General features: G+C 35.7%; 1 protein-coding gene across 3 annotated transcripts; it reads right to left on the reverse strand.

The window, feature by feature from the left end:
• Positions 309-21,941, reverse strand: LOC109350334 (transcription elongation factor SPT6 homolog). 3 transcript variants are annotated; one of them, XR_002108105.1, is made up of 18 exons: positions 21,680-21,941; positions 21,470-21,565; positions 20,534-20,654; positions 19,968-20,040; positions 19,710-19,860; positions 19,106-19,241; positions 18,777-19,023; positions 18,483-18,686; positions 18,269-18,394; positions 17,801-18,187; positions 17,616-17,720; positions 16,761-17,540; positions 16,098-16,239; positions 14,804-16,014; positions 13,116-13,325; positions 12,544-13,039; positions 11,777-12,160; positions 309-353 (listed from the first exon to the last, which is right to left on the reverse strand). XR_002108105.1 is itself a non-coding variant. In XM_019591571.1 (17 exons), the coding sequence occupies exons 1-17, from the start codon at positions 21,708-21,710 to the stop codon at positions 11,835-11,837; spliced, it is 4,839 nt and encodes a 1,612-aa protein (XP_019447116.1). In that variant the 5' UTR covers positions 21,711-21,941; the 3' UTR covers positions 11,445-11,834. The 3 variants fall into 3 exon arrangements, 2 of the variants coding, with proteins under 2 accessions (XP_019447116.1, XP_019447115.1); XM_019591571.1 differs by lacking the exon at positions 309-353 and having other exon boundaries at positions 11,445-12,160; positions 20,534-20,651; XM_019591570.1 differs by lacking the exon at positions 309-353 and having other exon boundaries at positions 11,445-12,160.

Consider the following 24,195-nt stretch of genomic DNA (forward strand, 5'->3'; position numbering starts at 1 on the left):
AACTCATACTTGTGTGTTAGTGCATTTAGTCTGGCGCGCTTAATCTTGCTAGTGTCTTCATGGGTCACTTGTAAAGTATCCAACATTTCTTTCGCATTTTGGCACTACGAAACCCTAAAAAACTCATCATACGATAATGTCGATGTGATAATATTTTTTCCTCGAAGGTTATGCTGAACCTTTCTACGTTCATCATCGGTCCATATACTTTTTGGCTTTTCTTTAGGTTCATCGTCCACCAAGTGTAATGGAATGAACGAACCATTGACCACGGATTCCCAAATATTTGTGTCAATCGCCTCGATGAAGATCTTCATGCGCACATTCCATTAGGCATACCCCTCGCCACTAAATATCGGAGGGTGGTTGATGGATGCGCCATCTCCACCAAAAGGGTTAGTGGAATTCATAATGCTATCCCCTAGCATCAAACGAATACGCGGTCAAGCTAGCACTTTTGTACTAGCTCTGATACCACTTGTTGAGTACCAACAGGTCAGAACACACCTAGAAGAGGGTGAATAGGTGTAGCGAATCACTTATTCCGCTTTTCTGATATTTTGTGCAAATCTAAAAACTGCTACACTTAATCGATTAAGTCTGGTATTAATCGATTACTCAGTGCTTGGATTTAATCGATTATGCTTGTGGATAATAGATTATCCTGAATTTTGCACTTCTTGATTTTAAGGTTTCTTGCACAACAAGTTACCGATTACCAATCTTTACACAATCAATTGATTAAAGAAGTTAGAGAATGATAACAACACATATTAAAATAGGCAACTCATAATTAATCAATTAACAAGAATGTAAAGATCGAAAGTAAAGGAGATAAGGGATAGAAAATTGTGCACAAGGAATTTTTATGCTAGTTCGTTTATGGTCCACTGCAAGCTATATCTAGGCTTCCCCTTGTGATCTTGGAAGATTTTTCTTCACTATTGAAATTGGTGTTTGTATACACGCAACTCGCGATTCAGCCTCAGCCTAGGTATCGCTCGAACCAAGACCTCCTAGTCTTTGTGAATATTGTCAAGATCTTTCTTGAGGTGATACTACTCACCAAGAGATCAAATTCCTTGTTCGTCACTGTTTTCAAAGAGTTGTTTTGAGTACTTAATACTCGGATACAACGATTAAAATTAATACTAAACTCTAAGAAGAAAAAACCCACAAGAATCAAATCTAAATGAGAATTAATGCAAAGGGTTTTCACAAAAAGGTTTGCACACTTTTCGAGAAAAATATTTTCCTTACTTCACTCTTAAAGAAATCAAGAAACATATACAAGAATACAATGCATTGAAAAACCTAGAGATATATGCAATGATATAAATATCTAAGCACTATTCAGAATGCTATCACTCTAAGCTCTATTAATGCAATTTCTCACTCTAACGCAATGTATGAAAATGAATGTTCAAGTTATGCCACATGGGCTAGAATTACAGCCTTTATAGAAAACACACTAATGTTGTCATTAATCGATTATATTCTGTCTTAATCGATTAACGAGCTGTTAAAAACTAGTTTTCTATTATATCTTAATCGATTAACTAATGACTTAATCGATTAACACACTATAAGTTTCAGATTGGTTAGGTACTGTAATTTTGATAATTGATTAACACTATACAAAATCGATTAAATGATTTCTCACATGCATTTAATCGATTATATACAACACATAATCGATTATGCTGTATAAACTTTAGGTTCTTGATGAATGGTAAACTACCTATATGACATGTGATCATGCAATACATTTTTTTCAAATATGTTATACCTTTAATGCACAAAACCATGTATGTAGATGCATGAGCTTACTTATCATATAATTTCTAGATGTTATGTCTCAATTTTAGTCTTGTTCATTTTAAGTTCTTATAAGACTCTCACCTAGGTTTACCTTACCTAGACTCGATCTAAGGCAATCATCTTAAGACTTCTAGTAAAGTAATATTACAATGTCCTAAGTCTATAGATTTCACCCTTGAGTCTTCGGCTTGTTGTTTGTTGCAAGATCTTCAAGCTTTCTTGTATGTCCATTGTCTTCATCAAAACCATGGTCATTTTCAAATATGCAAGTCTTGACTCTTTGTACTTTCACTTCTAAATTATAAAATACATTTTTTAACCAATCATAACTAAGTGACACATTTTTAGAACAATATATGTATTCCCTTTACCTACACCTAAAAGATGTGTTTATGGAGATATTCATTTGAGCTTACATATTCTTTAGTTTGTAGCTTCATAAATAAATATAGTGAATTTTGTCTCGTCCTTCTAAAAATTATATATAATGGATTCAATTCTCTTACACGTGTAGATGTCGATGTTGCTTATAATAATATGACTTCATTTGAGTTCATAATTATTTTACAAAGAGATTATATATGATTAATAATATATATCCTAAGAATGCTTAAAGTCATTTAATATTGATAATATACAAACTTTTGTCTAACAATTATATGCTATAGATTTTAATGAGTCAGAGAATATTAGTTTGAGATGTTAATTTCAACATTTTATTATTGGTGTCGTTAGCTTCAAGTTTGAAAAACTCTCTACCCTATGTTGTTAATCATATATTCATTTATCAAGTTATTTATCTTATCTTAATTATTGTGGTTCAGCTAACATAAATATCATTTTCATCAATGAAAATAACCAAACAAAATTATGAAGGAAGATAAAAGACAAATTTATTGCAGACAACATAATGATTAATATTAAAAAGGAAATATCTAAAAAATTTACTTCTAATGAGGTATATTGTTGCCCCTCCTAAAGTTTACATCAAGATTCACCATTGTTCATCATATTCTCATATGAATATATTAAGGTACGCTTCCGCTCAAGTTCTAGTTTTATATCTATTCTCGATGATATGACATGAATGATTTTAGCCACATGATGATAGTATTCATCATCTTTACATCAGGAATGAAGAGCTTTGAATCATTGAAGGCTTAGTACTATTTATTAAAATTTCTTTTCATTGAATATCTCTGGCCATGGTTTTTAGCAAAAGCAGCTCATCACCTCTTAGGCAGAGCACATCTAACTTCTAATGAAATTGGTGCATGCAAGATTCTCATCACGAGTTAGTGATAGCAGAGGTAATTTACCTTTTGTTCTTTCAATCTATGCTTAATGTAACTAAAACATGTTACTTCATGATTTCTGCCTTATATTTATGTGACAAGAGAAGTGTCATTAACAAAGAGGAGAAGGAGATAAGCCATCCTCCAATAATAGAAGTAAAGAATAAACCACCAAAAGTAAAATTATTAGGAGATGCAACCAAGGCTTCAAACTAAAAAAATTGTTAGTTAAATTACTCGATGAATCAATTTGATTCCACGTGTATAATATTGAAGTTATGATATGTGATTTTAAAAAAAAAATTATTATTACCAATAAAGAATTGGTTTAATAGTATAAAGTTCTAATTAATCACCAAATATTGTATAAGGTTAAAATTTAATCTAGGAACGATACTTTCTATGAGAAATAATCACACATCCAAAATTAATTAATTAATTATTTATTCACAAGGTGGAGAAATATCTTTAAGTTATCACTAAAAATTAATTTAAGAGTTTAAACATTCTACACCAGATGCAAACCTAAAATGTAATTCAGTTATGATAAATCATTTTTGGAATATTTATTATACCACATTAATCTCAAATTTACTTATATAATTTCAGTAAAAAAAATCAAAGAATAATATATTATCGACCCATCCAATGTCAAAATAGTAGTATAATTCATTCATATGGCATATATTTCCTTAAGTATTATTCATGACATTTGTGTCATGCTACACGAATATATTATTACCACTAATTCGAAATCGCCGGTAATTGCTGATTAATAACTTTATGTATAAACATTACATGCAGGCTTAGAATATGTTAAAGTTTTGCCACAAAATAGGAAACCAAATCTGGATTTATTCACTGTATCGTAGGTATTATATGTATTTTTCTTCATTGCTGTTAAGTAGGATTAACATCAGCCATATTGATGGTGATTTGTTGTAACCTTGACTAAGATATTCCTAGGCATAGTTTAAGGAGATATTATAGGGATATGTTTAGAGATTCTGGTAGAAAATAACAGCAACATACTTTGTATATATTGGTGTTTACCATATGTAAAGAATAACACAGAATCTTTCTATAATTCATTATGGCATCAGAGCATGGTACTAATGAAGGAAAATCTGTAATGAAAAATGAGATGGTGAAGAAGACACCATCTCCTTATGATCTGAACTCTAATGACAATCCAGGAAGCATAATCACCCAAGTCCAACTACGGGGTGAAAATTATGATGAATGGGAAAAAGCTATGAGAACCTCGTTACGTGCACGACGTAAATGGGGATTCGTGGAAGGCATTGTGAAACAGCCGAATGAGGAGTCACCAGAAATGGAGGATTGGTGGACTGTGCAATCAATGGTGGTGTCTTGGATCCTAAACACCATTGAAGCTTCTCTACGTTCTACTATTTCCTATACTGAAAATGCAAAGGCATTGTGGGACGACATCAAAGAACGGTTTTCAGTTGCGAATGGGCCAAGGGTTCAACAACTGAAATCAGAACTCGCTGGATGAAAACAAGAAGGAATGGCCATGGTAAATTACTATGGAAAACTCAAGGCACTGTGGGATGAGTTGGGAAATTACCAGCAGATACCAACATGCACATGTAAAGGGTGCCAATGTGACATCAAGGCAAAGTTAGCGAAACAAAGGGAAGAAGAGAAGGTGCATCAATTCTTGATGGGATTAGATGATGTACTATATGGAACAACTCGCTTGAATCTTCTTGCAACAGATCTTCTACCATCATTGAATCGAGTGTATGCCACATTGATACAGGAAGAACGTGTAAAGGCCATTACTAGAACGAAAGAAGAAAGAACGGAAGTTGTTGGCCTAGCTGTGCAGACCAGTGGAAAAATGAGAGGACGTAGAAACACAAAAGACAAAGGTATAGTCTGTTCAAACTGCAATCGAACAGGACATGATACCATGAGTTGTTTCCAACTTGTTGGATATCCGGAATGGTGGGGTGATAGGCCATGCCAAGAAGCCAAGGGATTTGCTCGAGTGAAAGCACGACAACAAGGACGTGGCAGAGGCACAACTATGCGTGCAAATGCTGCCCAAGCAAATGTTGGAAGAACAGTTGAGGTGATGACTAATGCAGACAAGGGAGGACTGACAGGACTAAGCCCAGAACAATGGCAAACTCTGGTGGAGATCCTAAACAACCAAAAAGGAAATTCCAGTGACAAAATGACAGGTAAAAATGCTTGGATCATCGATACGGGGGCCTCAAACCACATGACAAGAAATTTGAGATCTCTCCAGGAATTGAGGAATGTTCAGGGATGTCATGTGGGACTTCCAGATGGGCAGAAAGTCATTGCAACTAAGGAGGGAACAACAACTCTTGAAGGAGGCTTGAGGATAAGCAATGTGTTATATGTGCCAAAACTGAAGTGCAGCTTAATATCCGTGTCACAATTAACAGATGAAACAAATTGTATTATGCACTTCACTAATTCTTTGTGTGTAATGCAGGACCGCACTTCGAGGATGCTGATTGGTTTGGGTGAACGAATAGATGGGCTCTATTATTTCAGAGGGATGCGACAAGAAAAAGCTTTCAAAGTTGAAGGTGGGCTGTCACTTGATCTTTGGCATAGGCGCATGGGACATCCTTCTTTCAAGATTACTAAGTTAGCTTCAAATATTAGTAGCAAGAATACAGATTATGAAAATAAGTCATGTGATGTTTGCCAAAGAGCTAGGCAAACTAGAGATAGTTTTCCTTTAAGCAATCATAAAGCTTCTAATGCATTTGAGTTAGTTCACTATGATCCATAGGGACCTTATAGAACACCATCCTCATGTGGTGCTTATTATTTTTTAACTATAGTAGATGATTATTCTCGAGCAGTTTGGATTTTATTGTTGTTAGACAAACGGGAAGCACCTCGTGCATTGTTAAACTTTATTGCATTAACAACAAGACAATATGGAAAGGAAGTTAAAATGATTCGAAGTGACAATGGAACAGAATTTACGTGTTTAAAAACTAATTTTCGTGAACTTGGAATAATGTTTCAATCATCATGCACTGGAACGCCTCAACAAAATGGACGCGTTGAAAGGAAGCACAGACACATACTTAATGTGGCTCGGGCATTGAGATTTCAAGGTAATCTTCCTATTTTCTTCTGGGGTGAATGTATTTTAACAGCTGGGTATTTGATAAATAGAACACCTACACCATTGCTAAATGGAAAATCTCCTTATGATGTGTTAAATGGGAAACCACCTTCATACGATCATCTTAGAGTTTTTGGATCTCTTTGTTATGCACATAACCAAGGAAGAAAAGGTGACAAGTTTGCTAGCCGAAGTAGGAAGTATATGTTTGTAGGCTACCCACATGGACAAAAAAGATGGAAATTATTTGACTTGGACACTAATACTTATTTTGTATTGAGAGATGTTGATTTTTTTGAAGCTGAATTTCCTTTTGGTCCAGCTATTGTGCCCTATAGAAATGAGGTTGTGACATCTATGCTAGATGAAGGAACCATTGTTGACTCTGCGAATGATGACAACACACCACTCACAAGTGTCGCGCTGCCACAAGATGAGACCACTGCTGATGTGAGGGGGGGCACTAGTCAAGGAGGTGTGCCACATGTTGACCACATACCGTCAAATGATCACACTGCCACTGCTGGACCAACAGTAAACGTGGAGCAGCTTGGTCGAGGCAAACACACTAAAATTCCTTCTATAAGACTGCGAGATTGCATGACTAATACAGTGCAAGCATCCATGAGCCCATCTACTCGTTCTTCACAACACCAATCCAATGTGCGGTATCCTATTGTTCATTACGCTAACTGTGAAAAATTCTCTTTGCAACATCGCAAGTTTCTTGCAGCTGTTACAACAGACAGAGAGCCAATGCTCTTTACAGAAGCTGTCAAAGACAGCAGATGGCGCTTAGCAATGCAACAAGAAATACAAGCTCTTGAAGCTAATAACACATGGACAGTGTGTTCTTTGTCGGTGAATAAAAGGGCCTTGGGATGCAAGTGGGTCTATAAAATCAAGCATCATTCTGATGGAACCATAGAACGCTTTAAAGCTCGATTGGTTATTCTTGGAAATCATCAAGTTGAAGGCATCGATTACACTGAAACTTTTGCTCCAGTGGCAAAAATGGTCACTGTGCGCATTGTTTTAGCAGTTGCTGCAGCAAAGAGGTGGGAACTTCACCAAATGGACGTCCATAATGCATTTCTCCATGGTGATTTGTCAAAAAAGATCTTCATGAAATTCCCTCCTGATTTTCGTCCTTCTCAACCAGGTATGGTTTGTAAACTTAGAAAATCCTTGTATGGTTTGAAGCAAGCTCCGCGTTGTTGGTTTGCCAAGTTATCTATGGCTCTCAAAGACTATGGTTTCAAGCGATCCTACTCTGACTACTCTTTGTTTACACTCCATGATAAAGACATACAAGTTGTGGTCCTCGTGTATGTTGATGATTTGATTGTTTGTGGGAATGATCCTCACTCTATCCAACGATTCAAAGACTACTTGAGTAGTCGTTTTCATATGAAAGATTTGGGACCATTAAAAGCTATCGTAGGCTGGTGGGTCGACTAATTTATCTTTATTTTACACGCCCTGAATTATCTTATTGTGTCCATGTACTCTCACAGTTTATGCTGCAACCATGCACAGAGCATTGGGACGCTGCCTTGCGTGTGGTTAGGTACCTCAAAGGAAATCCTGGACAAGGAGTTATCTTGGATAGTAACTGTGATCTGCAGCTTCATGGTTGGTATGACTCTGACTGGGCTGCTTGCCCTCTTACTCGTAGGTCTCTTACAGGATGGATTATTTTCTTGGGTCGCTCTCCTATTTCTTGGAAAACCAAAAAGCAACATACAGTGGCTCGTTCGTCAGCTGAAGCTGAGTATCGTTCCATGGCCAACACAACGTGTGAGTTGAAGTGGATAAAGGGGGTTCTTAAAAGTCTTGGGATCATTCATTCATTGCCAATGGAACTCTACGGTGATAGGCAAGCTACATTGCACATTGCAAGAAATCCCGTTTTCCATGAGCGTACCAAACATATTGAAGTGGATTGTCACTTTCTCCGTGATGAAATTGTTGTCACAATCTGCATTCATCTTATGTTCCAACTCATGCACAACTTGCAGATACTTTTACCAAAGCCTTGGGTCGTGCCCAGTTTCATGTCTTACTTGGCAAGTTGGGCATTTGGACTCCACATGCACCAACTTGAGGGGGGATAATAGGAAATCAAATCTGGATTTATTCACTGTATCGTAGGTATTATATGTATTTATCTTCATTGTTGTTAAGTAGGATTAATATCATCCATATTGATGGTGATTTGCTGTAACCTTGACCAAGATATTCCTAGGCATAGTTTAAGGAGATATTATAGGGATATGTTTAGAGATTCTGGTAGAAAATACCAGCAACATACTTTGTATATATTGGTGTTTACCATATGTAAAGAATAACACAGAATCTTTCCATAATTCATTACAAATGTTCATCTATTCTGGTTTCATCTCTCACTATAAGGGTGGTGAAGGTGATAATGGTGGTAAGCACGAGAACCTTTCATAGAGACAACAAACATTTTGCTTGTTGTTGTGATGTTGTTTTTTTGTATTACCAATGATATTTTTTTTATCTTTTGGGGTACCTGACTACCCTCTCAACACTCATCTAGTGAAACCTTACACAACTAGATTAACGCTTTGTTGGTTGTGATGTTGTTCAATGTGTGTGTTATTTACGGTTAATTCGGTTGGAGGGAAGAAAGTAAGAAGAGAGAAATATATGAGAAAGATAATAAAAAATGATAAAGAAACAATTTTATTTCCCACTCTTTCTCTCCCATTTTCTCTTCATAAGAGAGAAGAAAGAATTTTGGTGAGGACCACTTCATTTTTTACTCTCTTCTCAACCAAAGGAGAGAAGAGATTATTTCTCTTCAACTTCTCTCTTCTCATTCTCTTTTACTCTCTCTTTTTATATTAATTTATACCAGCAAAGATTTGGTAAAACTATATATGGTATGTTTTTGTTGCACCTAAATAAACATCTCCTAATGTATACGTATTTATTACACAAAGAAAATAAGTATAATTAAGGTCGATGTAATGGATGGTGAGGATCTCCCTACCAAGTATTTTACATAGATATCTCAAGGATTCAAACTTAAAACACCTAATAAAGCTAAAACAACTCTTCCCCTCTGGTTGTCGTAAGTTACTTCTGAATGTTTTAGATCATGTTTTATCCCCAACGTTTTTTAACTGATTTTTAGGAAGATAAGTAATGAGTGCTCTCCATATAATTGAAGACAATTTTACCATTCTGATTCTGGTATCATGTAGGATATTAGGGGTTTAAAAGTTTAATTAGGTTCATTTTTTTGGTGCAATTTGGGGACCGGGTCAAATATAAGGATATTGTTTGGTTTAATTTGGTTAAACGAACTTTACTGCAGGAAGCAAAGATTATGAATGGTTCATTTCCTCGATTTTCCTATTTTTCTTTTGAAAAAATCCTACATGAAATCAAAGTTCAAATTGTATTCCATAAATATTGTGTATCTATTTCTACTATCAATTCAATTACAACAAGTCAACAATTCAAATGTATAGTTCTATAACACAAACCAAAACAAAACATCCAAAAACTTGACAAAAGACTAGCACACTGTACAAACAAATACGTATCTAGTTATATTAAAAACGAATATAACTAAAGAACTAGTCAACTATCCCTAGCCAACCACCAGTGGCCAATCCCATACTTGGTATAACAAAATTTAGACCAGAATTGTGGATATAGTAATCATACTCTAGGATATAGGATTTGGGTTTGAGGTTTAGAGTAAATAATGTAGTGATTGTTACTCTGTCGGTGCATAGATATTACATTCTTAAGTTTTTATTTTGCAGACATTTGAATACTCTTTCCCAGTCTAAAACTCAATTTCAATAAGTTTAATAACAATTTTCCTTACTAACTGTTTCAGTGTTTTTCCACTTGATAACCACAATATGCACCATTAATATTGCAGCTTTTTGGGCAGAGAACATGTATGATGAAAGGTCTTTACTATTTAGTGTAGAAAAATAATGACTAACCACAAAGGTACCAAAGTATGGTGTATGAACTTTTCTTTGTATATGATTGTAAAACTAATGAAATGTATAGTACAACTTCAATCCTCTACCAAACTCAAAATTTTGAATGGCTTGAAGGATTTGGAAAAGGATTCTCTATTGAGACATTATGTTCAGAAGGGATGTTCTTGTTTCCAACTTATGATTTCAATAACGTATCAGTTTACTCATACTAACCAAAATGAATAAAGTATACATGTACACATGCATATATAGTTAAAATTTTGTATTCCTTGTATTGTCTTATAACTGGAACTGGGAGCTAGGATAACTGATAAAAGGCAAAATGCAAGATTTTTGACAATTTTGTATTCCTGTCTTCAGAATTCATTTCCTACTTCCTAGCCAATAACCATCCATAACTCCAAATCTATTTCTAAATATGGTATTTGGTTCGGTTCAAGTGGTTCCTGAATTTCTAGAACAAGTAATCAAATCAAACTTCTACGAAAAAAGTAATTAGAGATTGAAATTAATTAAAATAAAATCAAGGAAATTCAATTGAAAGCAAATACGAAAAAAATGAAAATGTACAAGTCTTTTGAACGTCCAAAGTCCTAACAAAAATGCTATTTTCATTTATTGCAGTTAAAAATTTCATTGAATCCTAATAAAATAATATTTATTGAATCCTAATAAAATAATATTTACTAATCTTTATTGAATGTAATAAGTATGCACTATGATTTATATACACTTGTATTACTTTAAGAGTTAATGATTATAAAACATGAGTAATATATGATAAATTTTCATCTCTATTTCCCTCCTCTCTTCCCTTATGCACCATTGTTTTGGCATCCAGTGTCACCTGACATTAAAACCAGCATGAGCGCACGAAACACAGATCTCCACCAGATCTAAGATGGTTATAAAAAATGACCCTACCACGTACGAATTGCAATACTAGAGGAGTTATCTGTGCTACACTTTGTGGACGACAAAAACATCAGTTCCGAAAAAAAAGATGAAGGTTCTAACCGATTGTGAAAAGAGTTCATACTAACATTGGGATGCTAATATTAGGACGTCTTCACAGAAAAGAGAGAACATAATGATAGTTATTTAAAAGAAGAATCAACCAAATGATTAACTAAACTAACGTTCACTGATTTTAGAGACTAATTTGGCACAAATAATCTTATTAGACCGAATTGAAAAAATAATTAAGATAAATGACAATTAATTTGTCAAGAGTAATTATTATTCTGAGAAGACACAAATGTACCCTGACAGTACATATATTTGTGTTTCTTGGGTTGTAAGGGATGCAGGGAGGCATCTTTCTTCACCCAGGTACATGCAATTTCTCTTCCTCTTATTGTGCTCTGCAAACCACATTCAGGCATCCATGTTCACTCAATAAGAGTCTAATAATCCATCCATCCATTACCAGCATTTCTAAGGATCTGTTTGCGAGTTGATTTTTATAGGGCAATGGGGAAGGGAAAAGCCTTGGAGCCATGAGATACACTGAAAACCGGCTGGCAAACATATCCAGGAAATTTGGGAAAAAACAAACCGTTCAGCATCACCTTAACCAGCACCACCTCCCCAACCACCGCTGTCGCTGGTACCGGCTCCACCTCCCCAACCACTACCTCCACCACTTCCACCCCAACCACCAGGAAAAGCTTCCCTGCCAGGGGAATTTTGAACCTTAGCACCTGGAAAATTGCTTAAATCATCATCGCCATCCCTTGCATTAGAACCCCTTCTGCCCCCTCTTTCATTATTGGAGCCATGTCCTCTGCTATCATTGTTATAAGAACCTCGGTCACGGCCACGTCCACCACCATATGGACGAGGCAGTCCACTGGGGTGTTCATCTAGATTCCCATTGTTTCTATAATCAGCCCGTCCTGTAAAACAAGAAACAAGAGCATAACCAAAATTTTGATTGAATCCAATTACCAGGTCTAGCTGAATAAATGACCAGCGAAAACAATTTACTTGGATTTCATGTGAATCAGAGATGAGGAAAACAACAGACAAAAAATGCAGGGATGGGAAAGGGAAACCAGTCACCATATTAAATAGAAGAAGACTTGTGATCACTGGATATGTATGGGAATGAGGTGATTATTTAACATCAAAGCACCAGCTTAGCAAAGATGTGAAAGAATACAAAGATTCAGCATAAACCATTCAGTATAAACCAGACGATATAACTAATTAGCTCAACAACCATCTAGTTCAAACAAGAATGTGTCATGACTTAGAGCTGAAAACAAAATTAATATACCTGTCCTGGAACCAGGAGTAGAAGATCGATCCCGATCATAAGAGTGACCTCTCCGGCCACCCTCACTGTTGGAATTACCCCAGCCACTACCCCCAGATGCCCTTGATGAGCCACCAGCTGCAGGACTTCGCATTGGTACCATAGCAGCAACAGATCTAATGGAGGGAGTTGAATCATGTTGAGGATCATCAATATGCCTCTGAAAATAAGCCACAAGCCTATCAATGTCCTCAAACATCTTTTTTCGGAACCTGAATCCCTTTGGATGAAGCCCAATATACTCATGATGTGGATTGCTACTTCTTATATAAGTTAGTATAAATGTCCCGGGATGTTCATGCAAGATGCCAAAACTGTAGACTATGCGCAGAGGATTCTCGACTTTTTCAATCCTCAAAAGTTCATCTATTTCAGATTTTGTACCCCTTCTGAACTTGCGATAGTTTAACATTGTCTTCAGGTGAGTCACCAAGGGATCAACATAACGGTCCATAACCTAAGCAATAATGAATAGAAAAAACTAATCACACTGTCAAAAGAAAATCATCAAGAAAACTACGGGAATGACCAACCTCATCTAAATCTTCGAAAGTGTCATCTCCAATTTTTAGCGTCTTCCCAATTCGAAGTAAGCTAGTAATGTCCTTGCGTTCCTTCCCACCTTCGACAATTTCCTTGTGTGCATATACCCCATCATGGATTTTGAGAGTTAAAGTAAGACACTCTGGTCCACGTGAGCTAGGGCGGATAATGCTATCACCAAGATCTTTGCCTGACAAAAACTGTACAAATATAGAGCCAAAGCTAAGCAATCACCTTAATAATCATTAAACTTGCTACAGGACAAACCTAATAAGTTTTTTTAAAAGATTACACGCTGAGAAGATGGTATCAGACTCTACTAAACTACAAGTTTGTCACACCAGGAACCCACACCAACCCTGGCGGTAACTAGAACCACAAGTGATTTATTTGAATCTAGGATATCTAAACACCAAAATTCACGAGAAAAATGAAACCCATTAGATATCACAGGCATGTTCTTGAAAGCAAGCAGCAAATGAGACAGAATATTAGAAGGAAATGAGACAATGGAGCCAGCAAGGAAAGCCAGCTGTTGATATTGCTTAGTAAGAGCTAATATCAGGGTCACTGGGAATCTAATAGTGAAGGCCAGTATAGCATCTGTACCCAACTAACATACAACTCCATATATTCAGTGTTTTCGACGGCGGATGGCAGCCCATGGCATTTAGCAAAATTCCGGCATCATGCATTGCCAGCAAATAGTGGATGTCACCATGATGGTTGCAAAAAATAATTTTAAAATATGATACATCTAGGAAAAAATAATAACATAAGCCACATAACATTACATTAAGGCAGCAAGCAACAATTAACATAACATAAAGTTCAATAAAATTAGGTAATATCTAAATTATTTCAATTGACGTCAAAAAAGTTATTCTTTTAATTCTACAAAATTAATTTACTGAGTAATAGTTTTAGTTCATTATTGATTTAAACCATATAAATTAAATGAACCAGTAATAATTTATTAAGTAAACAAACAATTGTCCTTGTTACTTTAAAGAACAAGTAAGCATTAAATAACTAAACTGTGCCTTGAACTTAAAAAAAAAGTCATACACGTTCATTCATTTTATATTTGCTTCCATCCATACACAATTGTAATTATATTCTTTTTATAATTATAATTAAAATAATATAAACTTGGCCATTCCATTTTCCATAAATCTGCTTCCTCTGGTCCGTAGCCGGCATCCTTTCATCTACCCTTCTATCATCTTCAACAGTTCAACCAGTGGAGATGGTTGTGATGTCATGAGAAACCCATGAACGTGGTGGACAACGGCCATTGATGGTTTCCCGAATGCACCGCCAATGAAAACCAGAAGAAAAAACAAAAATATGGAAAAAGAAGTCGACAAACATGGAAAAAAACTGAAAAAACACTGTCTCCACTATTCCCACAATGCAACACCACTGCACTGCCATGGCAGTCCGAAATCACTGAATGGCAGACATCACCATTTAACGGCTTTTTCCAAAAGGCGAATGGTGTTCTGCCCGAAACCGCCACCACTTTCCACCATCGCTGCCATGTGACAACACTGGTTGGAAGTAGTGTAGCCAAACCAATACTACTGGTAGAGACAACCTATGACTCAGCGGTTTAAATCTAGGAGTCAGACATCCATTTCTCAAAAACAAGATATAAAATTAGTTAAGAACAAACCTCCATTGCTTCATCTGCAGTTATGTTCTGAAAGCGGGGATGAATAATCATCCTTGACTTGAAATGCTTCTTTGCAAGCTCTTTTTCTTTTCGAGCTTTATCTTGTTCACTCTGCAAACAGGTTCGATCTTCATGGTAATAGGGGTCAAGGTCACGGCTATTATGTAGCCGGTTACTTCTCATTTCACTATCCTTACAAACAAGGAAGACTTGATACCTATTTTTCTGAATTGACTTGATTTTACAAGTGAGCATGTCGCCTTCGTGTAGCCTATCAGATAATTCAATTATATCTCTATAATCATCTGAATAGTCTTCTTTCATCAGGATTCCAGTCATTCCAGAGTCAAGCCCACATATTGCTTTCTGGGCCTGCACTCTGCGAATTGTGGCTTGGACAATTTTACCTTCAGCAAGGGTCTCCTCAGTCTCACCTGAAATCATATAGAATTCCTCATTCTGACTTGGTTCTTCATATTGCTTACGCCAATCCTGAAAACCTTGAATCAATTCACTTTTTACATCATACAAAGTTTCTATTTTCTTAAGAAGGTTAACAAGGCTTGATTGTTGTTTCTTCTTTTGCTCTTCTTTCGCAGTAGCATATTCCACAACATCAAGGTTTTTCAAATAACTAGGTCGTTCTCTGACATGCTCTATGGCCAAATCCAATGCATCATCATCATCATTTGCATCACCTGTGCCATCCTCGTCATACACATCTTTGGCCAACTCTTGTGCAAGAGCATACGATTCTGGATGAATTCTTGTATCATCCAGCAAATCAATGTATTCGCTGCTGCTAGCAGCCAACCCACTTCGCCGGATACGCAAGAAACCAACAGCATTGACAAAAACCTTCTTCTGAAGTTTGTGTTCCTTCAAAAAGTCCTTCCTGGTAAAAATTGCACCAGCTCTAACCAAGGATCTCTGTAAGGATGCAGCCTTACGTGGACCAAGCCCAGAAATAAATTTTAAAGGAGAAAATAACCACTCGTGACTTATTGCTAAATTGATGTCTAAGCCAACCTGATTGGTCACATCTACCATAACCTGATCAATCATCCCAAACTTATCATCTGGGTTGAGAAAGCTCTCCAAAGAGCTCAGTTTCCATGATAAAATTTCCCTTCTGGGTCCACATAAGGTTGCAACCATTGCCAATGGGTTCTGGAGATACCGGCCAAGAGCAACAGCTCGCCTCACTATACCTATCAATGCAACATAAAAACAGAATATCAAATACCACCTCACTATACCTATCAATGCAGTGTAACTAAACTTAAATATTTACCTTGCTGCGAAGGAAGCTGTTCAGAGGAAATTCGAGAATTTTCATAAAGACGGGGAATAAATTCATCTCCATACACAATACTGAGCCCATCCATTTCATGCCCAACATCTCTAGGATTTTCCTCTACCATCTTAAAGATGACCTGATAAAAGTAGAGCAAACCACATATAAGAACCAAGATGCAACAACAGCAAAAGTCTTTTGCCACTGAACAGGGCTATATACATAGATCGAATTTTTTTTAAGAAATTCCCAATTTGAACTTAAGACACCATGACTCCGACAAATTAGTATGGGTTAGTTGTTACAACCAAATACCGACTTCTCCAGTAGGATGAAAACATAACTACTAATTTTACTTATCAAATGGTTTCACACCAGCTCATACTAAAAAATTACATTACTCACTTCAATGCATAAGTATTATATGGTCACACTATGATGCATAGGAGGTGTGAACAGAATAATTCCTTTTTAAACGGCAGCCCAGTGCACGAGGCACCCATCTAATGGGGTCTGAGAAGGGTAGTTATATGTGCCTAGAGTAATTGCTTATTTGAGAAAATTTGTGCATATATAAAACAAACCATTGGGTGCATGATTGGTTGAAGGGAATGGAATGGAACCAAAATAATGATGCATTCATAAAAACCAAATCCTGACCTCATATAGATCTTCCTTTAAACGAGTGCAAGACAAATTTACTGCACCTAAAACAACAACATGTGGTTGGTGATCTGTCATAAACTTCAACACACGTTCCTGGTCATTCTTCTTCCGTTGTTGGTCACTAGCATTCTGTGACCTTAAAGTAAGGGATCCAGTGTAAAGCACATCTAGCACTTCCCCTGATGAATCTAACATAACAAAAGTTGTTTGTGGCTTTCCGGGGCCCCAACAGCAGGCCATAACCCTAGGTGCAGCCTCATCATCAGAGTTAAGAGCATTCTCCTTCTGTTGATAAGGTCCGACAGAAACCTTATTCCATAAGGCCTTCCCATACTCCATAAGTAGCCAATTCTTTGCCTTGCTTGCCAAGACACCTCTTGCCTCTTTTTCCATTGACGGTAAAAGAAGTCGAAAAATGGCATCATGCAGTATGGACTTCCTCTGTTCATTCCACAATTGAGCAGATCTGCTAACACTATCACTAACATAATACTCATTGAATTGATCTATCAATTTATTAAGATTCTCTTCAGGAAGCTTAATAGAAACTTGAAGAAGTTTCTCCTCTTCTGCCTTCTGTATGAGGAGCCACTGTGCATCATCAAATTTAGACAAAGGCTTCTCTCGCAGCCACTTCACCCCAGCAAAGTCATGAAAAGAATCAATTGCTACATTTCCACTGGCAGTAGGACAAGTTGACACCAGAGCATTGTCAAGAAAGTGGCTACGAACATGTTTCCTAATACTAGGCTCACAACTTATCTCAGTAGCTGCCTGGAACAAAATACCATAGTATTAAATAAGTGCTGCCTTTTAAAGGATGACAGAAAATAAGGTACACTTGCATACCATGTGCCTAGCAGACTTAAGTACTTCTTCAGGGGTACTATACATAGCACATGTGAAGTTTGAAGCCATCTCCTCTGGTGTTTCCTTTGGATCTACCAACTCAGGCTACAAAAGAGGGCAACGAGAACAAAACCCTTAGTTCATGGTCAAAACAAACATCAGTTCCAAAATATAAGCATACTTACCACCTTAACCTCAGATAGACATATTCCAAGCTGCTCAGAACTACACCCAAACCTGTTCGCAACCTCCCACAGACCTGCCTTACTGTAAGTGCTGTATATGGACTTCCTTTTTGGTCTCTTGTATTGTCCTTCATCAGCACCAGCTTCACCTGGTGGGAAATGCAAGTTGAACTTGGAGTCTACATCATCAACCTCCCTCTCAGATTCTGCCTCCTTCAATGATGTCATAACTGATTCAAATAATTTCTGGTTCAAGTTTAGTCTTGTTTCATCATAAATACGTCGGGACTCTTCTTCAAACCGTTTACTATAGTGTGATTCTAAGGCATTCTTCCGCTTCTGAAGAAGCAACCACTTCCTGTCTAAGTCCTGAAGAGCCCAAAATACCTAAACAGTGCACAAGGAATCCATTTGCAGATTTTAATTACTAGTAACAAATAATAATTAACACAGCCAATGTTAACAAACCTTGTGCCACTTTAGAGCAGGTGTCATGTTATTCTTTTCCGAATTCTCATCACCAGCTTCATGTCGCTCTAGGTCTTTCAATAGGCTTAAGCACTCCTCCTTCCGATACATAGCAATAAAAGGAATCTAGAAGAGGAAAACTTTCATATTAGGAAATTAGGAAAATAAAGATAAAACTAACAGATAAGTAAATCTCAGATCAGGTAATACTGACATCTAATTTTTGCACATGATACAGTTCCAAAAATCTAATAATATCATTCTCGTCAATTGGTAGGTCCTTTCTATTATTTTGAGGAGTTGGGATTTTTTTGCAAATCCAAGGGACTGCTCCATCACTAAGTTGCTTAACTATCCACTGGCTCTCTTCATCTATACTTCCATCCAGTGGAGGAGTACCAGTGCTCTCCTCAGATATCTACAAGAAAAACGATAAAAAAAATCATACTACATGAAAGCATCTAGGTGATCAGGAAAGTTTGGTTTATTTCCAGAGATATCATAAAACCTGCATTCTCTCTGGAAGATCAACCTCCCTAATCCGGTCATCCTTCTCTGTCATATACTTCTCAGATATAATAATAGGCTCAAATTCATCTTCAAGTCTAGTCTCTCTATATTCATGTAACTCTAGATTTTTCTTGCGAGTCTGCAGCAACTCTTCAACATCACCAAATAAATCCTGAGCTTCTTGTACAGCTGAGGAAGAGACTCCAGGTGCCTGCCTAGTTTTCTTTCTCTTCAGCTTCCTTCGCCTATATAGAATTGCAGCAGCAGATCATAAGAACAAATAATAGAAATTCTAATAATAAATAATAAAACATACATTTAAAATACCTCATAGCAGCTCCATTCTCATCAATTTCTTCTTCATCCACAATGAAGTCAGCCATTTCATCATCTTCTCCAATGTCTGCATCCTCCTCCTCTTCTCCTTGTTCCTCCTCTTCAACAATATCCTCAAGTAGAGCTTCTGTAATTAATGCAAAGCGAAGTAAGCATGAGTTTGCTTTTTTGGTGCATGTTTGAGCACACAAATTACTTTTGGCACACAAAATGGTATTCAACATTGGATGATTAGAATTTTATTATTCATTTAGCTGTTTCAATGCCAAGAAATTACATTGACACCCCAAAATGAACTGAGACAAATATTTTCTTACCTTTCAAACATAATTGATTTGTCCTCGCTAACATCAAAATAATATTTCAAAAATACTTCAATGTTAATTTAGTATATTCACATTCAAAAACATTTCAGTGTTCAAATTAAACCCATTCCTAGAAAATTGCTCCTTGGTAAACATTCTCAAGTCAAAAACAGATTCATCCAAATTTAACATCTCTATAATGCATTGAGTTCAAAAGTAGTTTTCCACCAGCAATCCAAACAAGCACTGTGAAAACCAAAAACATATAAACCAGCATAACAGGAGAATACCTTCATCACCAAATAAACGGTGTTTAAGCTTCTCCTCAGCAGTTCTCCCAACTTTACCATTTCCAACAAAATCCTCCTCATCAGATAGCCCAGATGGTTCCTCCTCAGTATCCCTCTGACCTTTTTTCAGCCGCTTGAACTTTTTAATGTCCTGACGAATTATCAATAATTATTGTCAATAAATCTTGTGTATTATGCGAATTTCAACAACTAAATCAATATTAATCAAACAATGAAAATAAACACAAGTTAAAAAACCTTCCGACGATGAATATTGATGTTATTGTCTTCCAGAAGCTCATAATCATCTTCGTCAAGAATATACTCCTCCCTTAAATAGTGAGAATAAATTCATCAGAATTTAGAATGAAGAAGCTAACATCGTGTATGTGTTTACATTTCAATTTAAAGAAAAGACTACACTAAGACAGACAAAAATATCCAATAAACATCTTTCATCCTATCTCCACCTTCCCCCAAAGACACAGAAAAAATAACCAAAGGCCAGGGACAATAAGAACAAAAACATAGGCCATAAACCATATGCATTTCTATTAACATGCATGGCATACTTTTAAAACAATAGAAGACAATTTATATATCAAACAAAAACATGTCAATAGTTTCTTAATAGAAAAACTTCTTAGGTATTTGATGTAAGAGTGAATATCAAACATAAATATAAACGCATGCAAGTTTATTTACAAAAATAAAAAAATATTTCCACATTATCAAACATTCTTCTATCTTCTCTGGACTTTTAAGTTTGTCACTTCAACCACATGCAGAGAGGAGGAAAAACACAAAGAGGACCAAGAACTGACTTTCTCTTCTTCTTTCTCCTCTTGTGGCGTTCTTCGTCACTTTCTGCTCTCTCTTCTTCATCCTGCTCCTCTTCATCCCCATCAACTATAAATCCATCATTTTCATATTCATCCTGCCCTTCTGAAGTGGGGGGAGATAAAAAGTGTATCATTAACAATAAGATGCATCAGATAGAAGCCTATGAAAGGATAATCTTGTGAAAATCATTAGCTATAGGAATAAGATGTCACCTAAAAGATCAGATTCATGTAACTAAGGGAACATGGAAAATATGAAGAACAAATAAAAAACTGAAATTGCAAAACTAAATATCACATTGCTAGGGGGAATCTTTGAAGTTTAACATCACTCCTTCTACAGTGGGGTGGGGATCACAATGTCAACCTCAACTCCTATGAATAGTGTCCACAGCCCAAACACAAGTTTCCCGAAGAAATATGTATAATAATAATGCACCACCTCAGCTAGAATCCCATGCTCTCTCTAAATAGGAACAATGAAATAGATGCAAAACCCCAAAATTTCAATCACCACAAAGTTCCATTAACAAAACTGAACTTTGTACACTATATACATAAAACATTAGTTTCACTTTCCGCACCAAGTGACGAGAAAAACCAATTGACACAACCATTTCGGTTTCTCTAACAAAAATAACACTAGAATTGCAAATTTGTTTTCTTTTCCAAACACATTGATCAACAAACGAAGATAACCTCTTTCTTCGTTTTCCAAATGCAACAGTTCTAATCAACATCAAACACGCAATTCCACGAGATAACCCTGCTTAAAGGCCGAAACCCTAGAGTTCTAAAATAAAAACCCTAACAACGCCACCACTATCTCAAAGATTCAGGAAAAAAGGAGAAAAATATGAAAACTTCGAACTCCGAAACAGCCCAAAGATCAGAAATTCCACGAATCAAAATTCATACCTTCTTCTTCATCTTCATCATCGTCCACATCGCGACCCTCATCTAAGCCATCCCCATCGACAGGTTCCCTCTCCTCCTCGTCGAGTTCAACCTCATCTACAGCATTGAAGAACCGAATAAAAATCAAAATTGTGAGAATTCCAACAAAAATACGAAGAATGAGATCAAAACACAGAGAGGAATCGGGAGAAATAGTTTTCTAGGGTTCACCTTCGTCATCTGAGATTACGCCCTTGGCCATGAATGGGAACAGCTACGAAATACAACAAGATTGCAAAAACGACAGAAAGAGTGAGAGAGAAAGAGAGAGAAAAAATAATCGCAGAGCGAATCAGAGAATGCAATAAAACGAAGGAATAGAGTTGAGAGTTTCTAAGTGAAGAATGGAGGAGAAAGATTTTGCCTTGCTAATGTACCCCGCACGAAGTGTTTTGCAGACAATCGTTGTTCGGGTACGTTGACCCGACCCGTTATGAGTAAAATTTACAAGTTTTTAAAAATATTTTATGCATTATTATTGCTAATGTTAGGGGCTACTATATTTATTCTTACAGTTAATTACCCTCCGTTCTTTCTACACCTGCGTAAAATTCTCCTAGTTTTTATACTTTACACTGATCACTCTTGCATAAGAAATTAGTGTAATATTTTAAACAAATGTGATAAATGTAATTAAGTTAAACAAAACATGGTATATTGTGAGGAGAAATCCAAATAATATACAACTTAATGTATCTTTATTATTTTTTATTACAAAATGCATCAACAATTCTAAAAAGATATTGTTTAAATCGTTCTTATACTATATCGTAACGTACCAAAAATAATAAAGAGATATCGACTCATATATTATTTGGACTTATCTTCACAATATATCATGTTTTATTTAACTTCATTGCATTTATCACATTTTTTGTTCACAAAATTACACTTATTTCTCATGCAGGGGTGGTCAGTGTAATGAAAGGTATAAAAATGAGGGGGTTTATGTAGGTGTAGAAAAGTGAGGAATGATTTGTATAAGTTCACTAAAACTCATGGGGTGTTAGTGTAATTTATTCTTATTTTTATTACTTAAGATTGAGTGTACAGTTTTTACATGTTAGAACTTCTTATAAAAATAGTTATTTAAGTCAATAATCTTGATCTCATTATATTTTTACACCTCTTCAAAAAATGTGAAGTTTCTCATCCAAAATTTGTTTTCTTAGCAAAATCAAAGTCACATAAGCAACTCACAAAAAGACATAGAGAATGAATTAAGAAGACTAGTGAAAAATTAATTGAAATCAATAAATTTAAAAAAATGGTCACCTTATAGAGTTGCCTATAAGTGCATAAGATCTTAAAATAAAAATAGTAGAATTTTTGATGTCATGGAAATTGAAAGAAAATGAGTGAGACAATAGGAAGAAGGAGTGCTTGCATGAATGTGAATGCTTATATGGTCTCTTACTCTTTTTGTGTTATTGTCTAAAATCTCCTCCCAATAAGTTAAATATGGTATATTGCAAAAGTTGGAGTAATAAAAAGCTCTTCAATAACATTGAAACAATTGATAATCATATCACTTATATAACTTTGAAACCACTAATGCTTCAATTCATTTATCAATATACAAATTTGAAACACCAATAATATAATTCATTCATCAATGTTTTCATAATTTCAAACTAAATATAGAAAATAGCAATATTTGAAAATAGAAATTAAATCTTTTCAATTACCTAATTGTCACTTATTCATGTTTTGACTTTATATACTAGTATAGATGTAGAGTTTTTTAGTATAATCAATTGTGATAGAAATAGGTCAAAGTTTGTCTTAAAAAATATAGTCTAGGTCTAGCCTTTTTAAAAAGTCTAGTTTGACATCATAACCTATTTAAAAGCATATTATGTTATAAGGCCCCAATTTGTCTAATTTAAATAGGCAAACATACTTTCTTTTAAATAGGTTCATCTAATATTAACAATTAAATTAAATTTTTATAGTTTTTATATTAAAATTTCATATATAATAGTAGTAGTTATATTAAAATAATATAATATGAATATTAATATATTTTATAATTAAATAGGTTGCCTATTAGACATAATAGCCCTTTCAGATCAGAGATGTGCAAACCAGACCGGGCTAGACGTTTGGACCAGTCAGGCCGTCGACCGCCATTTACAACGGCTTCGGTTTATACTGGTAATCGGATGATCATTCAAATTGGTTTGGACCGCATAAATTCGGTTCAATCGGGATAACATGGATTAACCCGGGTGAACAAACCGGACAATTCTCGTACAATCATGGAACAACAAAAAACGCAATGGTGCTCAAGTGCAAACGAGATTACACTTCGTTTTCCTTTTCTCACAGATCTTAAATGGAACCAAACAAATTTAAAATAAAAAATAAGGAGAAAGAAAGTCTTGCTGATAAATATTATCTTGACTCTTGAATTTTCACCTTCAACCATCTACATGACTAGGAACTTCAACAATGTTCAATAGTGTTGCTGCAAAATGAAAGCTGCTAAATGCTAAAATGTGGCTAAAAGGAGTAGTAGGTATTGTTAGCTTGTTGCTACTAGGTTTACTTGTGAAGAAGATCTTGCTCCTGACCTTGACACGGTTTTGATGAAGAAACCAACATCACATAAAGAAGAAAAAGAAGAATACTTATGAAGACAATGAAGAAAAAGCTTCAATAAATTATAATCTAAGTCTTCAGGT

The sequence above is a fragment of the Lupinus angustifolius genome, chromosome LG06 (genome assembly GCF_001865875.1).
Source record: "Lupinus angustifolius cultivar Tanjil chromosome LG06, LupAngTanjil_v1.0, whole genome shotgun sequence".
Classification (NCBI taxonomy): Eukaryota; Viridiplantae; Streptophyta; class Magnoliopsida; order Fabales; family Fabaceae; genus Lupinus; species Lupinus angustifolius.